General features: G+C 48.0%; 1 protein-coding gene across 1 annotated transcript in view; it reads right to left on the reverse strand.

Annotated features, from left to right (window-relative positions):
* Positions 1-20652, reverse strand: part of LOC133119224 (chemokine-like protein TAFA-5) — a 64064-nt gene extending 43412 nt beyond the window's left edge. The window contains exon 1 of the mRNA XM_061229732.1: positions 19838-20652. Coding sequence (XP_061085716.1) covers positions 19838-19928 — 91 coding nt within the window. The 5' untranslated portion in view covers positions 19929-20652. The remainder of the gene's footprint in view (positions 1-19837) is intronic.
* Positions 20653-20860: the final 208 nt, after the last annotated feature.

Consider the following 20860-nt stretch of genomic DNA (forward strand, 5'->3'; position numbering starts at 1 on the left):
TTTCTTTTCAAATGTTTCCCAACTTACTGATGTCCTAAGAGTTAAAGAAAAATATGTCAATTGAAGTCGCCTTTTTGGCCCAGGTCTGGTTGTGAGCGATAGCGGTTCCAGGAAAAGCCCAGCCTCTCTCTTACAGAGTGATGCACACATCCACATGAATGATACAGGCCTCATCCGTATCACATTGGCACAGTGGTATAAAAGCTGCTTAAAAATGACTTTTCTAGAAGTGACACAAATTTTACGAGAGTGCAAATAAACTCACCGCGCAAGTGTTTAATTGGACAAAGGGAGCGCTCAACATTAAATCCCATTAACAAGAAGGATAGATTTACCGAGACGGGCCGGGGCTCCAGCAAACACGCAGTGCAGAATAAACTCCTGTAAAGGACCACGCTCACCAGGAAATGGTAAATGGTCGGCATTTATATAGCGCCTTTATCCAAAGCGCTGTACAATTGATGCTTCTCATTCACCCATACATACACACACTCGCACACCGACGGCGATTGGCTGCCAGGCGAGGCACCGACCAGCTCGATCGAGAACTAGAACTAAAGCCATAACTGTGCGGATAACGACATGAGCATCCTCACCGCATGAATGACAACGTTCTCTCGGAAAAGTCATCTGCCATTTTGCACCCTGTGAATTCGTACGGATTTTGACGTTGTTGTATCATTCAGGCGGCTGAGAATAATGGCTCGGAACGAGATTCCAACAATGTACAACAAAATATTACAGTTGTGTTGTGGATTCCGCCATCCAATTGAGTTAGAAGGATTTTTAAAACGATATATAAAATGATATACACTCACCGAGCACTTTATTAGGAACATTGTTACTTTATTGCACCTACTTATTCATGCGATTATCTAATCAGCCAATTGCGTGGCAGCAGTGCAATGCATACAATCATGTAGATACGGGTCAGGAGCTTCAGTTAATGTTCACATCAACCTTCAGAATGGGGAAAGAATGTGCTCTTGACCGTGGAATGATTGTTGGTGGCAGGCAGGGTCTCAGAAACTGCTCCTGGGATTTTCACGCACACTGGTCTCTAGAGTTTGCGAAGAATGGTGCAAAAAACTTTAAAAACATCCAGTGAGCAGAAGTTCTGCAGACAGAAACGCCTCGTTCATGAGAGACATCAGAGGAGAAATGCCAGAATGGCTGTTACAACAGTGGTATGCAGAAGAGCATCTCTGAACACACAACATAAGTCAAAGGCTCCAGCAGTGGAAGTTAAAAAAAAAATCTCGTAAAGTCTAATAAATACCCAATAAAGTGCTTGGCGAGTGTATTTATACTTAAAAGAGTTCTTCTTGTGGATGAGCTTAAAGAGTGTACGCTGCACTCTGCGTTGGTCCCATTCCAGATACCATTTCACACCTTAGGAAAGGAACGTTTGGCCAATTCAGGGTTCATATGGATTCAGTTTCTGCTGACTGGGGCAGTCCACGCGTGAGGCTGCATATTATGTTCTGAATCGGGGAAATTACAGCCGGATAAAAGCCGCAATCTTCAGTCGCCGCGTAGAAATTAGATACCATTCTCGTACAACCTTCTGACAATGATCGTGACAATGCGTTCTGATAGCATTGAAAAAAGCCCACTTTCACTCACTGTCAGTTCCCAGTGTAAGTGACTGCAGAAAGACGGTTTGCCTAATTATGTTTTTGTTGAATTACGTCGCCGTTCTCGTGCTATGGGTGAGAAGCTACGTTTGCTGATACTTTTGTTCCGCAATGTAATTAAGCTGCATTCCTCAAATCTGTGAAAATATAGAAATCAACATCGTTTTTATTACTCTGAAGTTATATTGTGTACCCTTGAGTCTTTTGTGGAAACAGCTGAGGAAAATAACGGCAGTTGGAATCATCATTTGAGTTTGTGGACTTACTGCGCACACACCTCCACACACACACACACACACACACACAAACACTTGCTCCCTCACACACACACACACACACACACACACACACACACGCTCACACACACACACACACTCGCTCACACACTCTCACACACGCACACACACGCTCACACACACACACTCACTCACACACACACATTCACTCACGCTCACGCACACACACACACTCGCTCACACACACACTCACACACACACAGCTCTCATGTGCTCACACCTTCCAGACCTCACACCAGGCTAGTAAAACAGAGAAAGCACACACACACTCGCTCACACACACACTCGCTCACACACACACTCACTCACACACACATTCACTCACGTACACACACACACACACATTCGCTCACGCACACACACACACTCGCTCACACACACACTCGCTCACTCACACACACACATTCGCTCACGCACACACACACACACACTCGCTCACACACACACTCACACGCACACACACACACTCGCTCACACACACTCGCTCACTCACACACACACATTCGCTCACGCACACAGACACACACACTCACACACACACACACACACTCGCTCACTCACACACACACACATTCGCTCACGCACACACACACACACACTCGCTCACACACACACTCACTCACACACACACACTCGCTCACTCACACACACACACATTCGCTCACGCACACACACACACTCGCTCACACACACACACACACACACACACACACACACACACAGCTCTCACGTGCTCACACCTTCCAGACCTCACGCCAGGCTAGTAAAACAGAGAAAGCACTGATTACAGGGTCGTGGATGTCTTCCACACCACTGTAAGGTGTGAGCGTAGTGCTTAGTGCTTCGTGCTTCGTGCTGAGCTCAAGCTAGCAGTGTAGGCTGAAACCCATCAAGGCAGCCTTGAGTGCTGTCAAGCCCTGGTCTTCACCGACTAATGACATGACCAAGGCTACGGCCAGCTGGGATTCTCACGTTTCTCTCTCCGTCTCAGCCAGCGTGTGGCGAGCGTGCTGGCGCAAAATGGCGGCAAAGTGTTGAAAGCGCAGCTCGAACCAGCTCGGCCGGCTTAGGCCGGTTTAAGCCGGAATTTTAAAATGTTGAGCCGACGAGTTTCGGACCTACAGCAGTGCCTCAGACCGGGCGGCGCCGATCCGGGATCCTATTTCCCAGTTCCACATCGTAACCGTATCCATTTTCAGCGGAACGGCTGAACTGATCCTGGATCAGCGCTCGTAATCGGAGAAGCTTTTATCAGTCCGGGGCCAACGTGCAAAATCAGGGTGACGAGGCCACGTGTCCATGACCCTAATAGATCCGTGATGCTCCCTCCGTACGTTATCCCGCTAATACCACGGCTGCTGGTCAAATTGAGTAATTATCTTCCGGGAAAATTAGGTTTAAACGTATATTTGTACGTCTCCGGCTTCTGCCAGAAAAATAGTTCCGGCGAAAGAACGGCAACAACAGCTTTTAGTGTCCTAGCAACCACAAACAAGCCAGCTCGGAACATTTTCCCTTTCGCTCGGATGACGTTTCGTCGTTAAAGGAGCGGTCGACAGGCAGGACGGGATCGACGGCTCCGACTGCGGCCCCCGGTGTAGCCACAATAAGATCCGCACAGCCGTCGGGCCCTTGTGCGAGGCCCTTAACCCTGCGTTGCTCCAGGGGAGGATTGTCTCCTGCTTAGTTTAGTCAACTGGAAGTGGCTTTGGGTAAAAGCGTCAGCTAACGAACTAATGTTTAAGAGAGCTTGATTCTGGCAGTGCTGTCAGGATGACGTTGTCGCTGTGCTGGGGGAGAGAGGCTTCTTCCCCTTGCAGACTGATTATTGTTATTAGGTGTGAAACAGAAGTTGTTCTGTGTGTGTGTGTCTGTGTGTGTGTGTGTGTGTAAAAGATTAGGCATATATTTGATTTAGCGCAGAATCCACGTTTATCTTTTATCAGCTGTTTGGCTTTCATCGCAGTTAATGTATTCCCCTCAGTTCAAAAACAATGAGATTTTCTCCTGATAGCATATACCGCCGTGCTTATAATTCAGTGCGCTCGTTACTCTCCGAAATCCCCCTCTCTGCTGGTGCTGAAATTCACGGTGCCCCCCGATCCCGAACCCCCCACCCCAAAAATAAATCCCCCCCCCCCTCCCCCCTGGCTGGGAGTGGAGGTAAGACTTTTTGGATAATTGCTGTTCTCTGGCCCCACCCCAGTTCTGGACCGGGCGGGCCGCCTCCTACTCTCTCTCTTGTTGCTGAGCGTAGCATTGCGACGCATAAGCAGTGATCACCCCCGCGCCCCGAAAATATACTGAGGAGAAGCCCACGGGGGTATTCATGGGGCTCATCAGCATGCGGGGAGCGCCACGGCTGGTCGCAGGGCCTGAATGCCGACTCAAACTGGCCGGCTTTAATCTCGCCCTCATTCATCCCCACCCAGTCTGGGCTCAGCTGTATGATAAACACGCTCACATCCTCTCACCTCTGTGTGCCCTGTACCCCCCCTACACACCCAGAACACACACACACACCCCGCCCAAAACACACACACTCACACACTCACACCCAGAACACACACACACACACACACCCTGCCCAAAACACCCCCCTGCACACCCAGAACACACACACACACACACTCACACACATACACACACACACACACTCACACATACACACTCACACACCGCCCAAAACACCCCCCTGCACACACACACACACACACACACACAGACACTCACACTCACACACACCCCGCCCAAAACACACACACACACTCACACACCCTGCCCAAAACACCCCCCTGCACACCCACACACACACACACACACAGACACACCCACACACACACACACACACACAGACACACCCACACACACACACACACACACACACACACACACAGACACACACACAGACAGACACGCACACAGACACACACACAGACACACACACAGACAGACACGCACACAGACACACACAGACACACACACACACACATCCCGCCCAAAACACACACACTCACACACCCTGCCCAAAACACCCCCCTGCACACACACACAGACAGAAACACACACAGACACACACAGACACATCCACACACACACGCCTCTCAGAACAACAAACCCCCCCCCTCCCCCCGCACACACACACACGGCTCTCAGAGCAACACCCCCATCCACACACACGCACACACACGCCTCTCAAAACACACTACACATTGGTGGTGGTTGAGGCGAGTTCCCCATCTGTAAAGCGCTTTGAGTCTGAGAAAAGAACGATATCACACAGCTTTCTATCTATCTTCCACAATAAATACAGAGGAATCTCCTCAAAGCCAAAAGAGCTAAATCGGGATCAACAAGAAATTCCCAGACGAATCAGGACCCCCTCTTGCACAGCCCCAAATAAATTAGGATTTGAAGAACACACACTTAAACAGCCGGGGATTAAATGAACTCCTCGCTAACCTGGTTTAACGGCAAAATAAATGCATGCTTATTATCCCCTGCGCAAAATTGCTTCATCTCAGCATGAAATCGCTGTTTCATCCACCTGATACAAAGACAGGACTGCAGACCCCCTGAAGTCAAACACGAGCCCTGACTTATCACCTCCAGTTCAAGACCCTGTATTTATTTATTTATTTCGGGGGGGGGTGTGTGTGTGTGAAAACAATGAACCGTCATCCACAAACAAACCCTGCAGGAGATAAGAGATGAAGATGATAAAAATGAAATGAAGCAAGCTCTATTCAGCACCTTGGGCCAGATTAATAACAGCCCCCTGTCTCTGACTGAAGGCTAAATGAGGAAGAAGGAGCTCCACCAGACCCAGCACCCCAATTTAGGGACAACAAAGACCCTCTGTGGGCCTCCTGTTAATCACCCAGCCATCTCCCTCACCACACTGTCAGAGCACAGAAATAATCTTCTGAAGTGCTTCTTTCCCCTCAAATGAATAATTGTTCTGAAGCCGCGCTTTGCTTCCTACGATAATTGGAGGCATAACTGTGACAGCCTTGTAGAGAGAACTTTCCTGTGGGAAACCAGGCTGACAGTGCCCTGTACTGCACCAACCAACATACACTGCACTACACTGCACCAACCAACACACACTGCACTACACTGCACCAACCAACACACACTGCACCGAACAACACACACTGCACTACACTGCACCAACCAACACACACACACACTGCACTACACTGCACCACCCAACACACACTGCACTACACTGCGTCAACATATACTGCACCAACCAACATACACTGCACTACACTGCACCAACCAACACACACTGCACCACACTGCACCAAACGACACACACTGCACCAAACAACACACACTGCACCAACCCCAACATACACTGCACTACACTGCACCAACCAACACACACTGCACTACACTGCACCAAACACACACTGCACCAACCAACACACACTGCACTACACTGCAACAACCAACACACACTGCACCAACCAACACACACTGCACTACACTGCAACAACCAACACACACTGCACAACACTACACCAAACAACACACACTGCACCAACAATATACACTGCACCAAACAACACACACTGCACTACACTGCAACAACCAACATACACTGCACTATACTGCACCAACCAACACACACTGCACCAACCAACACACACTGCACTACACTGCAACAACCAACACACACTGCACAACACTACACCAAACAACACACACTGCACCAACAATATACACTGCACCAAACACACACTGCACTACACTGCAACAACCAACATACACTGCACTACACTGCACCACCCCCAACATACACTGCAGTGCACCGTACCAGTGCCAACAAAATTTCAAACCAAACCACTTTCTACAGGCGGCATCTCATTAAATGGAATGATGAACACAAACAAAAGACAGGCAATTGGAGAAGAGCCTTTGCTCTGGTAGTGTGAGAAAAAAGAAAGCACTACACATGCTAATTATGGGAATCACTGGCTCAAAAGCATTGCTGTGTGTTCCACATCAACACAGGGCCTTCAGGAGCAGGAGTACACTGTGAAATGTTCAGCATTAATTGAAATCTGCCCCTAGCTGACTTGTATAAGCCCTGTAAGAGTTAATTTAACACTGAGAATTTTACGATGCAGAAGAACATATTTGCGAGCCTGTCTGTAAGGTAGCTAAGTCTACAGCCCTTAGGCTGAGAGGGTGCGAATGCTCCAAGCGTTCAAAGCCCGGCTCTGCTTAATTAATCTTCACGTTGTATACGCCATTTTGTTTCCCCAAAGCCCATTCACGTGCCAGCGATGGGTTCCCGCAGCATTAATTAATCAGCCGTGTTTAAAATGGCACCTGGGGTGGTCCAGGCCTGAAGCCCCTGGAAAGCGTTTGGGGTGGCTGGTTAAGGGGCCTCTCAGCACCCGGGCTGTTAAACAAAAACTATAACAATCAAAGGGTTTTTGAGTTTGTCCCGTGTGCGCCACCATCTTGGCGAACACTGGTTATGCCCAAACTAACACTTTCCCTCCTCGGTACTGAAACGCTTCAACTGAAATAATCAACTTGATAAATAACGGAATTAATTTTCGAGCTGCAGTTAACGCGCCTGCAGTAAGCATACTTGAAAGTGGAAATTGCTCCGTCGACTGCCCTACAGCGATTTTACGGAGGGAGAGTTGAAAACACGCGTAAGATTTGGAAACGCGCGTAAGAGTTGAAAACGCACGTAAGAGCTGAAAACGCGCGTAAGAGTTGAAAACGCGCGTCAGAGTTGAAAATACGCGTCAGAGTTCAAAATGCGTGTCAGAGTTGAAAACGCGCGTAAGAGTTGAAAACACGCGTAAGAGTTGAAAACGCGCGTAAGAGTTGAAAATGCGCTTAAGAGTTGAAAACGCGCATAAAAGTTGAAAACAGCGTAAGAGTTGAAAACAGCGTAAGAGTTGAAAACAGCGTAAGAGTTGAAAACACGCGTAAGAGTTGAAAACGCGCGTAAGAGTTGAAAACGCGCGTAAGAGTTGAAAACGCGCATAAGAGTTGAAAACACGCGTCAGAATTGAAAACACGCGTAAGAGTTGAAAACACGTGTAAGAGTTGAAAACACGCGTATGAGTTGAAAACACGCGTCAGAGTTGAAAACACGCGTAAGAGTTGAAAACGCGCCTAAGAGTTGAAAACGCGCCTAAGAGTTGAAAACGCGTGTCAGAATTGAAAACACGCGTAAGAGTTGAAAACGCGTCAGAATTGAAAACACGCGTAAGAGTTGAAAACACGTGTAAGAGTTGAAAACACGCGTATGAGTTGAAAACACGCGTCAGAGTTGAAAACGCGCGTAAGAGTTGAAAATGCGCGTCAGAGTTGAAAACGCGTCTAAGAGTTGAAAATGCGTGTAAGAGTTGAAAACACGCGGTTGGGGTGGCAGGCAGATGATTCAGAAAAGCCCTCCTCAGTCCAGTCATCCATGGGAATAAAGCCGATGGACTGTGAGCGTCCTTGAAGCCGCTTGTTTGTCCGCCGTGGTGCGGACCGAGTTCACAATGACAGCCATTAGCGCGATGGTTCCTCTCCCGCTCACGTGGACGTTGCGCACTCATGTTATTCCCGTGTCCTTGGACTGGATCTGTGCATCATGTCATTCCAGTTCTTTCCATACGCTCTCTACTCAGGAGACCAGTCTGGTGAGGTCCACGTCCCTCGACCCCGTCCATCTCTGCTCCAGTCTTCTCTCTCACTCGCTGTTTCTATCTCTCTCTCTCATTTCCTCCCTCTATCTCTCTCTCGCTCTATCTCTCTCTCTCTCTCTCCGTCTCTATCGCGAATTCACAACAACGCGGCTACACACCGCCTCTCCCTCGACACACTCTAATCGCAGTGCCGATAAGATCCCGCCCCCCCACCCCCCCGCCCCCCCGGAGACAGCCATGCGGGAAACTGCCAATCACCACGCTGATAATATCGGACAATTATGCCTCCCTCCAATCACAGCAAAGATAACATCCTTGTTCTGGAAATTGAAATTAGGTCTCCTCCAATCACGGCGTTGACAATTAACCGACTCTTGAAAGTAGAATTAGGTCTCCTCAAATCAGAGTGTAGATACCATGGAAACTGCAGCTGGACTTCCTACAATTATAGCATTGATAAAACCCCATTCTGGACACGACACAGAAAACTACACATGGGTGTTTCAAGACTTTCTTCAGAAATAGTGCTTTTTTTATTTAAAAAAAAGGAAATAAATTGAGCTCCATTTAAAAATAAATCTGTCACGCGGGCCAACCTGACCGATACGACGAAATACGATAAACAAACTGATAGGGACAACCGGGTCGCCTGTATTTCAGGTCACGCAGTTGCTCTCTCCCACTGGAAAAGACCCGTGAAGCCAGATGAGCTGACTGTCCTGCCCTGTATCACACCGTTTATTAGTGTGCTTTACGGCTGTGACAGGTCATATATTTCACACATCGGACAGTAAACGTTTACCCAGAATTCCTTTCGGCGAGAGGATATCTTCCCCGGCGCGGGTCACCGGCGTGTTAAACACCGCACACGTGACGTTCCCCGGCGTGTTCACACACACACACACGCACACACATCTGATTACAGAGAGCAAACGCGTGTGTCAGCGTTACAGATAGCGGTGAAACGCGCTCCTGATAACGGACAACCCTACAGCGGTCAGGCTGTAATGTGTGCGGCCATATCTCCGCTCCTGCAGATACGTGGGCCTGTCCCACAGATGGGAAATCACGGCTGTCAATCACGCAGGCAGCTACCGTGACTACGAGCATACAGATAGATACAAAGCAAACAAGGCCACAACTATGCGTTGCAGATCTCTGCCATGAAGGTCTTGTTATTTTACCATTTCTGGACGCGCACTTACTCCCAGTTGTACCTTTTTCAAGCCTGGATATAGAAAATACGTCTATGTCTAACTCACAGAAAGCAGGTTTACCGATGACAAGCCAATATACGTTTTCGAGTGTATCTGTGACGGTCGAGTGGATGATTGTTGGTCCAATCATCTTACAAAGCGTTCTAAACGGTCAACCCAAAAACAACCTATCGAGCTTAAACGTCAGTAAGAGATGAAATATGCTGGCTGGGATCAAAGGGGGAAAAAATTGCTATTCTGCAGATACACAAGCAACTGATGTTTGAGAAAATCCATAATGCTACACAGGCTGAAAATGAGTCAACAAATTATAAGCATAGCATAATATAACGTTATATTGTCAAAGATGAGAACAGGCCATTCAGCCCAATAATGCTCTACATCTTCATTATCACTAAAGTCTACCTTGTGCTTAGTTTGCCTAAAAACGAACTGGTGTCTAGTGCCTGGGGTTCATTCCAACTGCTTATTTTTCTCCTTTGCACTTCATATACACCCAGCTGCACCCACTGGGGAGGCTAAGAAATGTGGAAAGAAAAAGAAATTAAGACAGGGACATCGAGAACGTGAATTATGCAAACCGGATGTCCTGGCTCCTTCAAATGTCAGTTCAGCACCACGTCAGTTACAAATGCGTGGCGGATGGTGGACCCACAGGTAGATCATTTATTCGTCAGGCTATTTGAAAAAAATACTTCCAAAAAGGATGCGCTGATGTTTTCCCGCTCAAAAGGAAAAATCGCAAGTTCCTAACTTCTGCTTCTAGCTCCTAGTAGGAACATCTCGGCGCGGGGGTAGGGATTGTCCTTAAAGATGGCCGACCTGGATCGATTTCCGGTTCGGGAGCGGGGAAAGGAGAAGGGTGGAGAAAACTCAGCGATCGGAATGAGCCCCCGGTTCTCGAACGCCCCCCAGAGGTTCTGCCCCTGGCAAACTTCTCCACTCACTGCTTGTTCCTCCGCGTCCGTTGATAAAGCTAACGGCTCAACGGCTGCTCGCTCCCTTGTCCCTGAATGATCATGTCTAACTATCATAATTATAAGGCCATTAAACCCATTATGTTTTATTCCAGGCTTTACTTAACTGGTATTTAGCAGATGCTCTTGTCCAGAGCGAGCTCCATTATGCGTTTCCCCGCGCACACGCATTTATGTAACAGCCAAGTGACTCGCTACAGCTGGCTGTACACCAATAAAATTCATTCACAGCCAGTTCCAAAGTTTAATTAGTGTTGATGCTTTGTAAAATATTAATATCGGCGCTGTTCAACATTAATAGATTTGTTTTTGTCCAATACAAATAGTTAGACAGGCACTGTTTGGTGCTTGTTCATGCCCCAAACAATGTATTTTGGTGGTAACCAACCCTGCTCCTGTGATCTACCACCATGTGGTTTTCATTTTAACCCTAACAAAGGGTAGCCTGTTCAACAGCTACGACAGAGTTATAAAAATGCCTTCTGGGGTGAGTAAGGTAGGTGTGGCCATTCGTTCGTTTAAAGTATTCTCTAACCACTCAGGTGCCGGTCATGTTCAGCGTCGTATTCATCCGTAATGGCTGGCTTTCTGACTTTGAAAACGAGCCGTTGAATTACAGAGACAAGTAAGGGCATGGATTCAAACATTTCACTATAAAGTAGGCATACAAACACTTTACAGCTGAAAAGGTGGAATTACACTTTGATGTTGGTGCTTCGCCATGAAATTCTCACCAGTCAGTACTGTCCTTGATCTGGGAGATCTGATCCTCATTTTGCTACCCACCATCTCTGCGTGTGAAATAGCAGCATGAGAAGTCATGGGCACGTCACCAAAATGCTGTTATGTAACACCAGACCAGACTCGGTTCAAACGCACACGTGCATTTTAAACCACCTGTAGTCCAGTCGCTTTGCCATCGCTGGTCAGATCTGGAGAACACCCTAGTCCTATATAACTAAGTCATCAGCACTACATAGTACATACAAAAGCACTACATAAGCATTCATAATGACTTGTGTCACTGACATAAGAATGTTATGTCATGGTAATGTCACACACTGCATCAATGTTGACATAACACACCACATGCCTATTTGCAGTAACTGGCATGAATGCTTAGCGCTTATGAATGCTTACGTAGTGCTTATGAAGCGCAATAGCGTGTATGTAGGAGCCTTCGAATAAGTCGTGACGGAATATTTAAAAGTGTTTTGCCCACACACGTTTAGCACATGGATTTACCAGAGAAAATAGTTTGTGCGTGATTAAAAACAAATTCAGGGAGTAGCCACAGTAGTCGTCAGTAGACGTCCTTGGTCTCCTTGAGCTGTGAATCGCTGTGGCCTTGTGAGAACAACTGAAAAAGTCAGATGGACAATACAAGCAGTGCAAAACCATGCCACAGCGTCTTATCATCACTTGGATTTTACGTACAGAAGGCGTTGCAAGTTAGAGCACTTTTCAGCTTGTTCACACCCGGTTGCCTCCTAGTGGTGTCCGAACAGTACGAAAGAGAAAGATGAAAGTCCACGCCCCGCGTCTAAATTCACTCCGGGATAAAATAACCCAACTGTGGAGTCCGGACCGGCCGTGCGGAGTAATCAGAGATGCCTTTCGTCTGTCAGATTACACGCTGTGCGTTCCTTCCCCTCGATTTGAAGGCTCCTCATTAGCGGCAAGGCTCTGTATCTGCTGCATGTAAGCCCGCAAAATCAATTAACAGCACTGGCATTACCGGCCCGTTCCCGCTCGCCCGACGCTAACAACAACGCGCTCAGTTTAACGTCCAAACGTCTGATTAATTACAGCTCTGTAACAAGGTGCTGACAGTGATGTGAATGGTAAATGGTTGGCGGTTATATAGCGCCTTTATCCAAAGCTCGGCTCGGCTTCGGATAAAGGGGCGGCCTGTAGCGTAGTGGTTAAGGTAAATGACTGGGACACCCAAGGTCGGTGGTTCTAATCCCCGTGTAGCCGCAATAAGATCCGCACAGCCGTCGGGCCCTTGAGCGAGGCCCTTAACCCTGCATTGCTCCAGGGGAGGATTGTCTCCTGCTTAGTCTAATCAACTGTACGTCGCTCTGGATAAGAGCGTCTGCCAAAATGCCAATAGTGTAACGTACAACTGATGCTTCTCATCCACCCGTTCGTACACACACTCGCACACCAACGGCGATTAGCTGCCGACCAGCTCGTCAGGAGCATTTGGGGGTTAGGCGTCTTGCTCAGGGACACTTCGACACACCCAGGAGGGGATCGAACCGGCAACCCTCCGACCGCCAGACGACCGCTCTTGGCTGAGCCAATCTCGTGCCGAATGATGAGCATTGAGTGAACCGTCTCGTTCTGTGGGACAGGGTGAACGTTGTTTGAACGGTTGTAATCTGTTTCGGTGGTCGCGTGTGCACCAAGCGCCCAAAACCCGGGCTCCGTTTCTGATGCCCGTTTCCTGGTCTTGTCGGGAGACGGCGCTCACTTGCTGCTCACTGCGGTTGGCTCCAGGACAGCTGTTTCAGCCTTTCAGTCTTTCAATGTAAAGTTAACGGTCACAATACGGTAAATACACAAAGCCAAAAAGAATTCCCCGCAGGGAAATGTAGTCAAAATCTGTGTTTCTTCTTCATCTAATGGCTCCCAATGTGGCAATTTTCATTGTATTAACAGGAGATTACGGTGATGTTTTGTGGATGAATCGGGGATGGTTTGAGTCACTGTTGAGTCACCCTCTCTCACACGCTCAGTGGGGGAGCCACACCCGGCTTCCCGTCTGCTCAGTCTCTTGGCTCCAAAATGTACATGATGGCACCGGTGAGCTTAAAGGGCTTTTCTCCAGCCCGCGGATAACCAGTGGGCGAAGTAACAGGCACTCGGTCCGTATTTCGCGACAGTTTACGGTGCGTGTGTGAGTTCGGGAGCAGGGGAGGCCGAATAAACAGGTATAGGAACAGGCCGCAGACTAAGCCTGTGAAGGTGTTTGTTCAGTGACCTCACTGTGCTGAGACCTACGTCCTGATTGGTCGAGGTATTTCTTTTGCACCAATCGTTGGGTGTGTCACTAGTCTCGCATGTGGCCCTGAGTGTAACAAATCTTATCTGTAGTTTTTTTGATTCTCAACTACGTTTGTGCGGAATATCACATTTCTGTTGTTTTTCTGAAAGTCTTTGCAAGTGAACGTAGATTATAAGCGATTTTTCGGACTGTTGGACACAGTCCCCGATAATGCAGTTGCTATTGCGTGCACATTCAGAGTGCTGTACAGCCACAGAAACTCTTGTGTTTATAAACGCTGGATCCGGCCAACCAAACACTTTCCCCGGGGAGTCCGGTCCCCCCACGGATTTTAAGCGAAACACTTTCAATTCTCCATCTCAGAAGTCCTTTCCTTTCATTTTGTCGGGTGTGCTATAATCCCGGGTCTTGCATAGCGCACACGGAATCGTTTATTGTCTGCTCAGCAGAGCAAATTTGCAAGGCCGGCATATTTCATTTGCTGTATAAACGTTATTATGAAAACATAACGGTTTATTTTCGTGTGTGTGTGCGTGCGTGTGTGGAAATTGTGCGGGGCAGAACAATTCAATATCGTATCCCGCCGTCCCGTTTACGATTTTATCCCCCGTATAAGCCGTAATTCTTTTAAACGACAGCTGCCGTATAGATCGGGGTTGACGGGGAGGCGTGAGGGATGTCGGGAGCGAGACAGCGATAACAGACCCTGGGTAATGCCTGCGCTCAGACGTCTCCGAGAGACTGCGGCCCGTTCCCGCATAGTCTGCGTCTCTCCTCCCGCTGCGGGGAAGCCAGACGTGACAGGGCGACAGAAATAGAACCCTCCTGTGCCGGAGACAGGGAACCCTGGGTAATTTTACCGTTTTTTTTTTTTTTACTTTGACTGTAGCGGGGTAGGACTGCCGTCTTCTTGACCAGGGGGTGCTCAGTGTTACCCAGAATGGGCTGGCGTGGGTGCAGGTTTTTGCTCCAATCGAGCGGCAGCACAAATCTACCTAGCAACACACCGAATCGGCGCTAATGACCCTTTATTGGTCGAATCACGCGTGTAACGGCTTTGGTTGGAACACATGCCTGCGCCCACACCGGGCCTTTCTGGCTGAGATTGAGCACCCCTTTTCTAGACCGCTGTTGAGTCATTGTGGTCAATGCAATTTTTTTAGCATTATTTAACATTAGTAAGGCAGCCTCCTCTCACTGTTTTGATTCAGTCATATTTATTGTTATTCAGAATCAACTGAAATTCTTGACATTCAGACGATAACTGCGATAACAAAAAATAGATTGCCTGAGAGTTTTTCCATTTTACCTTCGGTTAAGAGGCTGGGAACTGCGCGTAACTCCGCCAGCGGAAACGCGGTGTTGTGTGGGGAGCGCGCAGATTCTCCGGGCCTAATAAAAAGCGCTTCATTACCGCGAGTAATGAAATCACGCACGTAATTGCAGGCCTGCATCCGAGAGCGATATCCGGGGCATTTTCCTTACGTCTCCGAGCGCCGGCCGTCTCGTTGAGTCCGGTCCTGATTAAACAGTAACCCGTCGGCCCATCTATTCAGCCACCGGAACGCGGAAAAGAAGTGACACTCGCCCCGGGCAGACGTTCATTACGGCTCCGTTCCTCTTAATTCTGCACTCGGCTGAAAACCAGAGTAACACTCACGGGGGTGGGAAGGGGGGGGGGTTGAGCCTTGTTTTTGGCCGGTAGTGACAGAGCAATAACGAGCCGGTTTTGAAATAGCTTTCGCACGCGCCCCGACGACCGAGACAAAAGGGAAAGCTTCGCCGATTGCGATAATTAATATCTCTGTTGTACAAACAGCACGTTCCTCGACGCCAGAAAACCGTGGCCTCGATAGACGGTGGTGTGAGCTCGTTGTCTCCCTCCCGGAGGCTGCGATGGGATTCATTATATCGCCTTGTTGTTTCTCGGCCTACGGACCCGGCTGTCCGCCACGGTAAGGTGTACGGTCGCTTCCGTTTACCGATCTGTCGGGGTATTCGACGCGTATCTTACACGGCGCTGTGCCACAGCCACGCTGGATTCAAGCTGGCAACCATCTGGTTGTGAGCTCGGCTTCCGGACCTCACTGTTGGCCGGGGCGGCCTGTCGGCTAGTGGCTCAGGTACATGACTGAGACCCGGAAGGTCGGCGGTTCAAGCCCCGGCGTAGCCACCATAAGATCCGCTCAGCTGTCGGGCCCTTGAGCAAGGCCCTGAACCCCCCCCGCTTAGTCTAATCAACTAAGTCACTTTAGATAAAAAGCATCAGCTATGTAAATAAGTGTAATGTAATTTATGATAATAAATATAACTGTGATGTAATGCTGCCTATTCTGTGCCAGTTTAGCCAATAGCAGTGTGTTTTTACCAAAACCTTTTCATCATTTTGTTTTATCTCTTGCATAATTAGGTGTATTTATATACAAACTGTAGCCAAGTACAAATCCTTTGTTTGAACAGAGGCCGAGAGATATATTTTCCCGCACGACTTCAAGCAGTTCAGACTCTTTAGCGGAGGGATTAAAGGGTGGCTCCTCTTATTCTTGCGCGAGCCCTTTGCCTGTAATCCCGCTTCATCTGTTAGCGCGCCATCACTGTCAACGGCACGCTCCCCGTGAAAGGGATTAGGCCCGATGCTTTCTCTCCGCCATGGCAACGGCGGAGTGAAAGCAGCCCTCCCGGAGCGGGAATGAAGGGTTTTTCACCAGCGCCGGAACGTTCCGGAAAGGCCGGAATGTTCCGGAAAGGCCGGAACGTTCCGGAAAGGCCGGCGTTCCCGAGGCCGGAAGCCGTGGCAGGGCCGGGATGTCGTTTCACCCATCCGGGATCCCGGAGCGCCTCTGGGGCGGCACGGTCTTCGCTGGTCCCATTCGTCCCTTTGTTTTAATACCTTGGGTTGACCGCCATTTTGATTGTGATCAGCCGCCTGAAATGTGCAGACTGGGAACCCCGCACAGTGGGAGAGCTGATAATAATAATAATTTGTTATTTAGTTGACGCTTTTATCCAAAGCGACTTACAGTTGATTAGACTAAGCATGAGACAATCCTCCCCTGGAGCAATGCAGGGTTAAGGGCCTCGCTCAAGGGCCCAACAGCTGTATAGATCTTATTGTGGCTACACTGGGGTTTGAGTTTGAGGAGTAGGGCAGGGATCCTCCAATCTGGCCCTATAATCCAAAATCCAGCTCTGGTTTTTTTTCCACCCAGATATAATTTAACAATTAGTGCTGCTGATTGGCTAGACTGTTTTCACACCTGACTCCCAGGTAAAACGAGGGTGGAAAACCGGCAGTCCTTCAGGGCCATGATTTGAGGAAGTAGTTAAAGTTTACAAAATGATAAAAACACACATAAAAAAAACGATCTAAATCAACTTTTATCCCCAATTTTGCTCCTGATTTGGGAAGCACAAGCAGTGCCCAGCCCAGTCCGCTCTTTGTGTGGGGTGGGGTAACTGTGTGTTCAGCAGGATGTCCAAACTTCTGCATCCCCTTCCCCTCAACACCTGCCCTGTTTTTACCTGTGCCTGTTTTTACCTGTGCCTGTTTCTACCTGTGCCTGTTTTTACCTGTGCTTATTTTTACCTGTGCCTGTTTCTACCTGTGCCTGTCTTTACCTGTGCCTGTTTTTACCTGTGCCTGTCTTTACCTGTGCCTGTTTTTTTTTACCTGTGCCTGTTTCTACCTGTGCCTGTCTTTACCTGTGCCTGTTTCTACCTGTGCCTGTCTTTACCTGTGCCTGTTTTTACCTGTGCCTGTCTTTACCTGTGCCTGTTTTTTTTTTACCTGTGCCTGTTTCTACCTGTGCCTGTCTTTACCTGTGCCTGTCTTTACCTGTGCCTGTTTTTACCTGTGCCTGTTTTTACCTGTGCCTGTCTTTACCTGTGCCTGTTTTGTTGTTGACAGGTTAAAGGAACTGCCAGGACTTTAGGGTCCATGTTCCTGACCCGTCAGCATTTTAGAGACCTCTTTTGTTTTATCTGGGCTGGCAATTCTGAAACAAAAATATTATAAATGTTAACGTTTTCACCCTGGATAACCTCAGGCCGTTCAACAGAAATTATCTTTGGAGGGAATTTGGTGACCTTTTGCTCTAAATTGGCTCTGTCTTAAACTGTGGGGAATTACGTATTCTTTCTACGTCTCCATGACACTGGCAGAGCATTCATTTCAACATTTAGCGATGTATTACAGAACCAAAAAACGGAAATAAGTCGTATCTAAAGAAATCGGTCACATTAGAGAGTCTAGTAAATGTCTATGCCGAAGACCTTGGCGTAAAGACTGGGTGGTCCTGTTGCACTGTAGCACTCTTCCATTGGCCCACACCCCCCGTGCACACGTATGCTCTGTTGCTAATTAGCTCCCCGGCAACGCGAACATGCGCGAGTTTGTCCATTACAAAGCTTCAAAGCTTCGTTTCACATTCCGTTCCATTCCATTCCTACCCAAGGGTCCTTAAAGCGTTTGAATGAACATTGCCTGCGCATCGTTCCCACAAACTGCCCGTGACCTTGCCTGTTCAAACGACACGACAAGGGAAAGAAGCCTTCTAATATATATGCCTATAGAAATAACAGGATTGAAACGACAAAGCCGTGCAACAAACGCAAAATAAAAATGTTGATGGATTGGGTATTCGGTTGAACACTGCCGTCTTTGTCAAGGCGTTTTGTAGCTATAATAAAATGTATATATGGTTGGTGTCTAACCACAGAAGAGTTTCAGAGCATTGGCACAAACTAACGACAGAAAATATCGCTAGCTACTTTCTTTTAAATGTATTATTTGGCGTTTATTATGGTGGTGTATTTTCAGAACTGACAGGGAGTGAAAAGTTGCAGAACGAGCGCACGGTTCTGGTTATATCCACCCCCTGACCCGTATGTATAACTCATAACCAGCTGCGCAAAAAGAGTAAAGCCGTGACAGCCTTTTTTTTGGGTCTCCGCACCGACGTAAGCCGAGAAACACCAGTGGCCTCAGTTTAAAAAAAAAAAACTTCTCCTGCATCCAAAAAAAGCGTCGATTGTTCGCTCCTCCGCGGGGGAAAGAGTCTGTCTACACAGATATACAGTTAGTGTTCTCCCAGCTAGAGTATATGCATCTTCCCTGTAGACGTACACACCGTTAAGAGTTTAATCAACACTGAACATTTTAATGTGTAAAATATCTGAAGCAGGGTTGCAGTGATACACGTGCCTTCCGGTTGAAAATATAACCGCATAATTGTATCTATGTTTGATTAGACTAATTATTTATCTTGTAATTGATGTCACATATCGTGACTGATTAGGCCGAATGCAGACGTAATGTGCTGTAAACTGCATGTATAGATGTGCAAATTAAATATTCGAAAATGGAACAATCGCGTTAAACAAACTCGCATGCTGGTGGTGATCCCAGCGTTACGCTTTGCTGCAACCTGCGAGTGTGTGGATGTAGCGGCGCTGGTCTGTGTCCAGGAGCCGGTCTGACAACTGGAAACGTGGCAGATGGAATAAGATAAATACAGTCTGACCCCGATCTTGCCCTTCAGAAAGACTCTAGTGCCATCTATTGAAGAGTACCCCAATAAATATCTCTCCCGCTGTCATAATTCTGTCTGGAATGCTTGATTTTTGACGGTTGTTTTCTCCTGCGCGAATAGAAAATGCGTCGACGGGCAGCTCAGACGTCGAAAACGTCTTGCTAAATTATTTGGATAATGAAGCGCATTACCTGTTGCGGTATTGAAATGACATTAGCTTTTCGTCAGACGGTAGGAGTATGCCTGCTTGTTCAAATGTGAATATTGAGTAGCCCGGACGTGGATATGAACAAAATCTACAAGGGAAGTTAGAAGTGTGGGCTATGTGTCGGCAGTAATGCACACTTGCGCAAAAAGGCACAGCCGGGCGGCGCTCGAAATCCCAAAGTAATAATCGAAATGTCAGTCTGGGAAATAAACACTTAAACACGAGGGACACATACATCGGTCTGGCTTGACTTCACATTAGCCGGACTAAATTAACAGAGTAATTACCTTCCTCCAGAAAGTGCGAGTGGACCCACATAACGACCAAGAGGCAGACTGCAGCTCCCGCGGCAGCCCACGCCACTCGAAGGATCTGCATCGTGGCGAGCGGCTCAAACGCGCATGGATCGAAGCCAGGGGAATAGCGTGAAATCCATCATGTATCCCCTCCTCCGAAGTGTTAGCAACAACTTAATACGCCTCGTGAAATCCCCTCTCGCGCTGACCTGGGCACGCGAATAATTGTGGTTAAGATGAGCACAGTCCGCGAATAGCAACGGTCCTGTTCATTTCAATCGGCGGAAAGGGACTCTCTCGACTTGAAAGGAAGAATATATATGTGTTAAAACAGTTAGCTATTGTCGCTGTTATAAGCCTGCCGTCACGGAACGACGCCGCATCATTCGAAGTGATTGAATTTGTCACGGTCACTTCAGGTCCTGCCGCTCGTCTCTCCGTCACGGTAGCAGCCCCCTCGCCCCGTTCTTCCTTGCGGGCAGCGATTCGGCGCGCCGATCAACACTTTCTCCTGAGCTTACCGTGTCGTGTGTAACTAGAGGCGGCTGTGATACCATGTCCTTCTCACGGCGAAATATTAATTTAGTTGAGCCATTTTCCACAATGGATTTCTATCAAATAGGCTACGCATTGCCTTTTTGCACTACCCATCTCAGGCGCAGTTCATCGCTTATTATAGCAATCCTCTTCCTTTGTACTTAAAAGAAACCCTAAAAAAATCCCTCTAGACATTTGATTAAGTCCAAAATGAAAGCGTGTAAAAATGGTTCATCGTTCCCAATGCTAGATCCTGGGTGCCGTCCCGGTGCAGCCGTGCGCTGTCGCTTTCCTCAATTAAGATGAGCTGAAATTAACGGCCGGTCTGTATCGGTGCCGCCACCCCGATCAGCTCCCGGAGACTCGCCCGTGTTCTTAAACAGCCGCAGACAGAGACGCGACTTCATTCCTTTTTATTCGTGACGTCATAACTCAACATATAACGTAGAACAATCACTCCGTGTAGGTCTACCCCTC

This window comes from Conger conger, chromosome 19 (genome assembly GCF_963514075.1).
Source record: "Conger conger chromosome 19, fConCon1.1, whole genome shotgun sequence".
Classification (NCBI taxonomy): domain Eukaryota; kingdom Metazoa; phylum Chordata; class Actinopteri; order Anguilliformes; family Congridae; genus Conger; species Conger conger.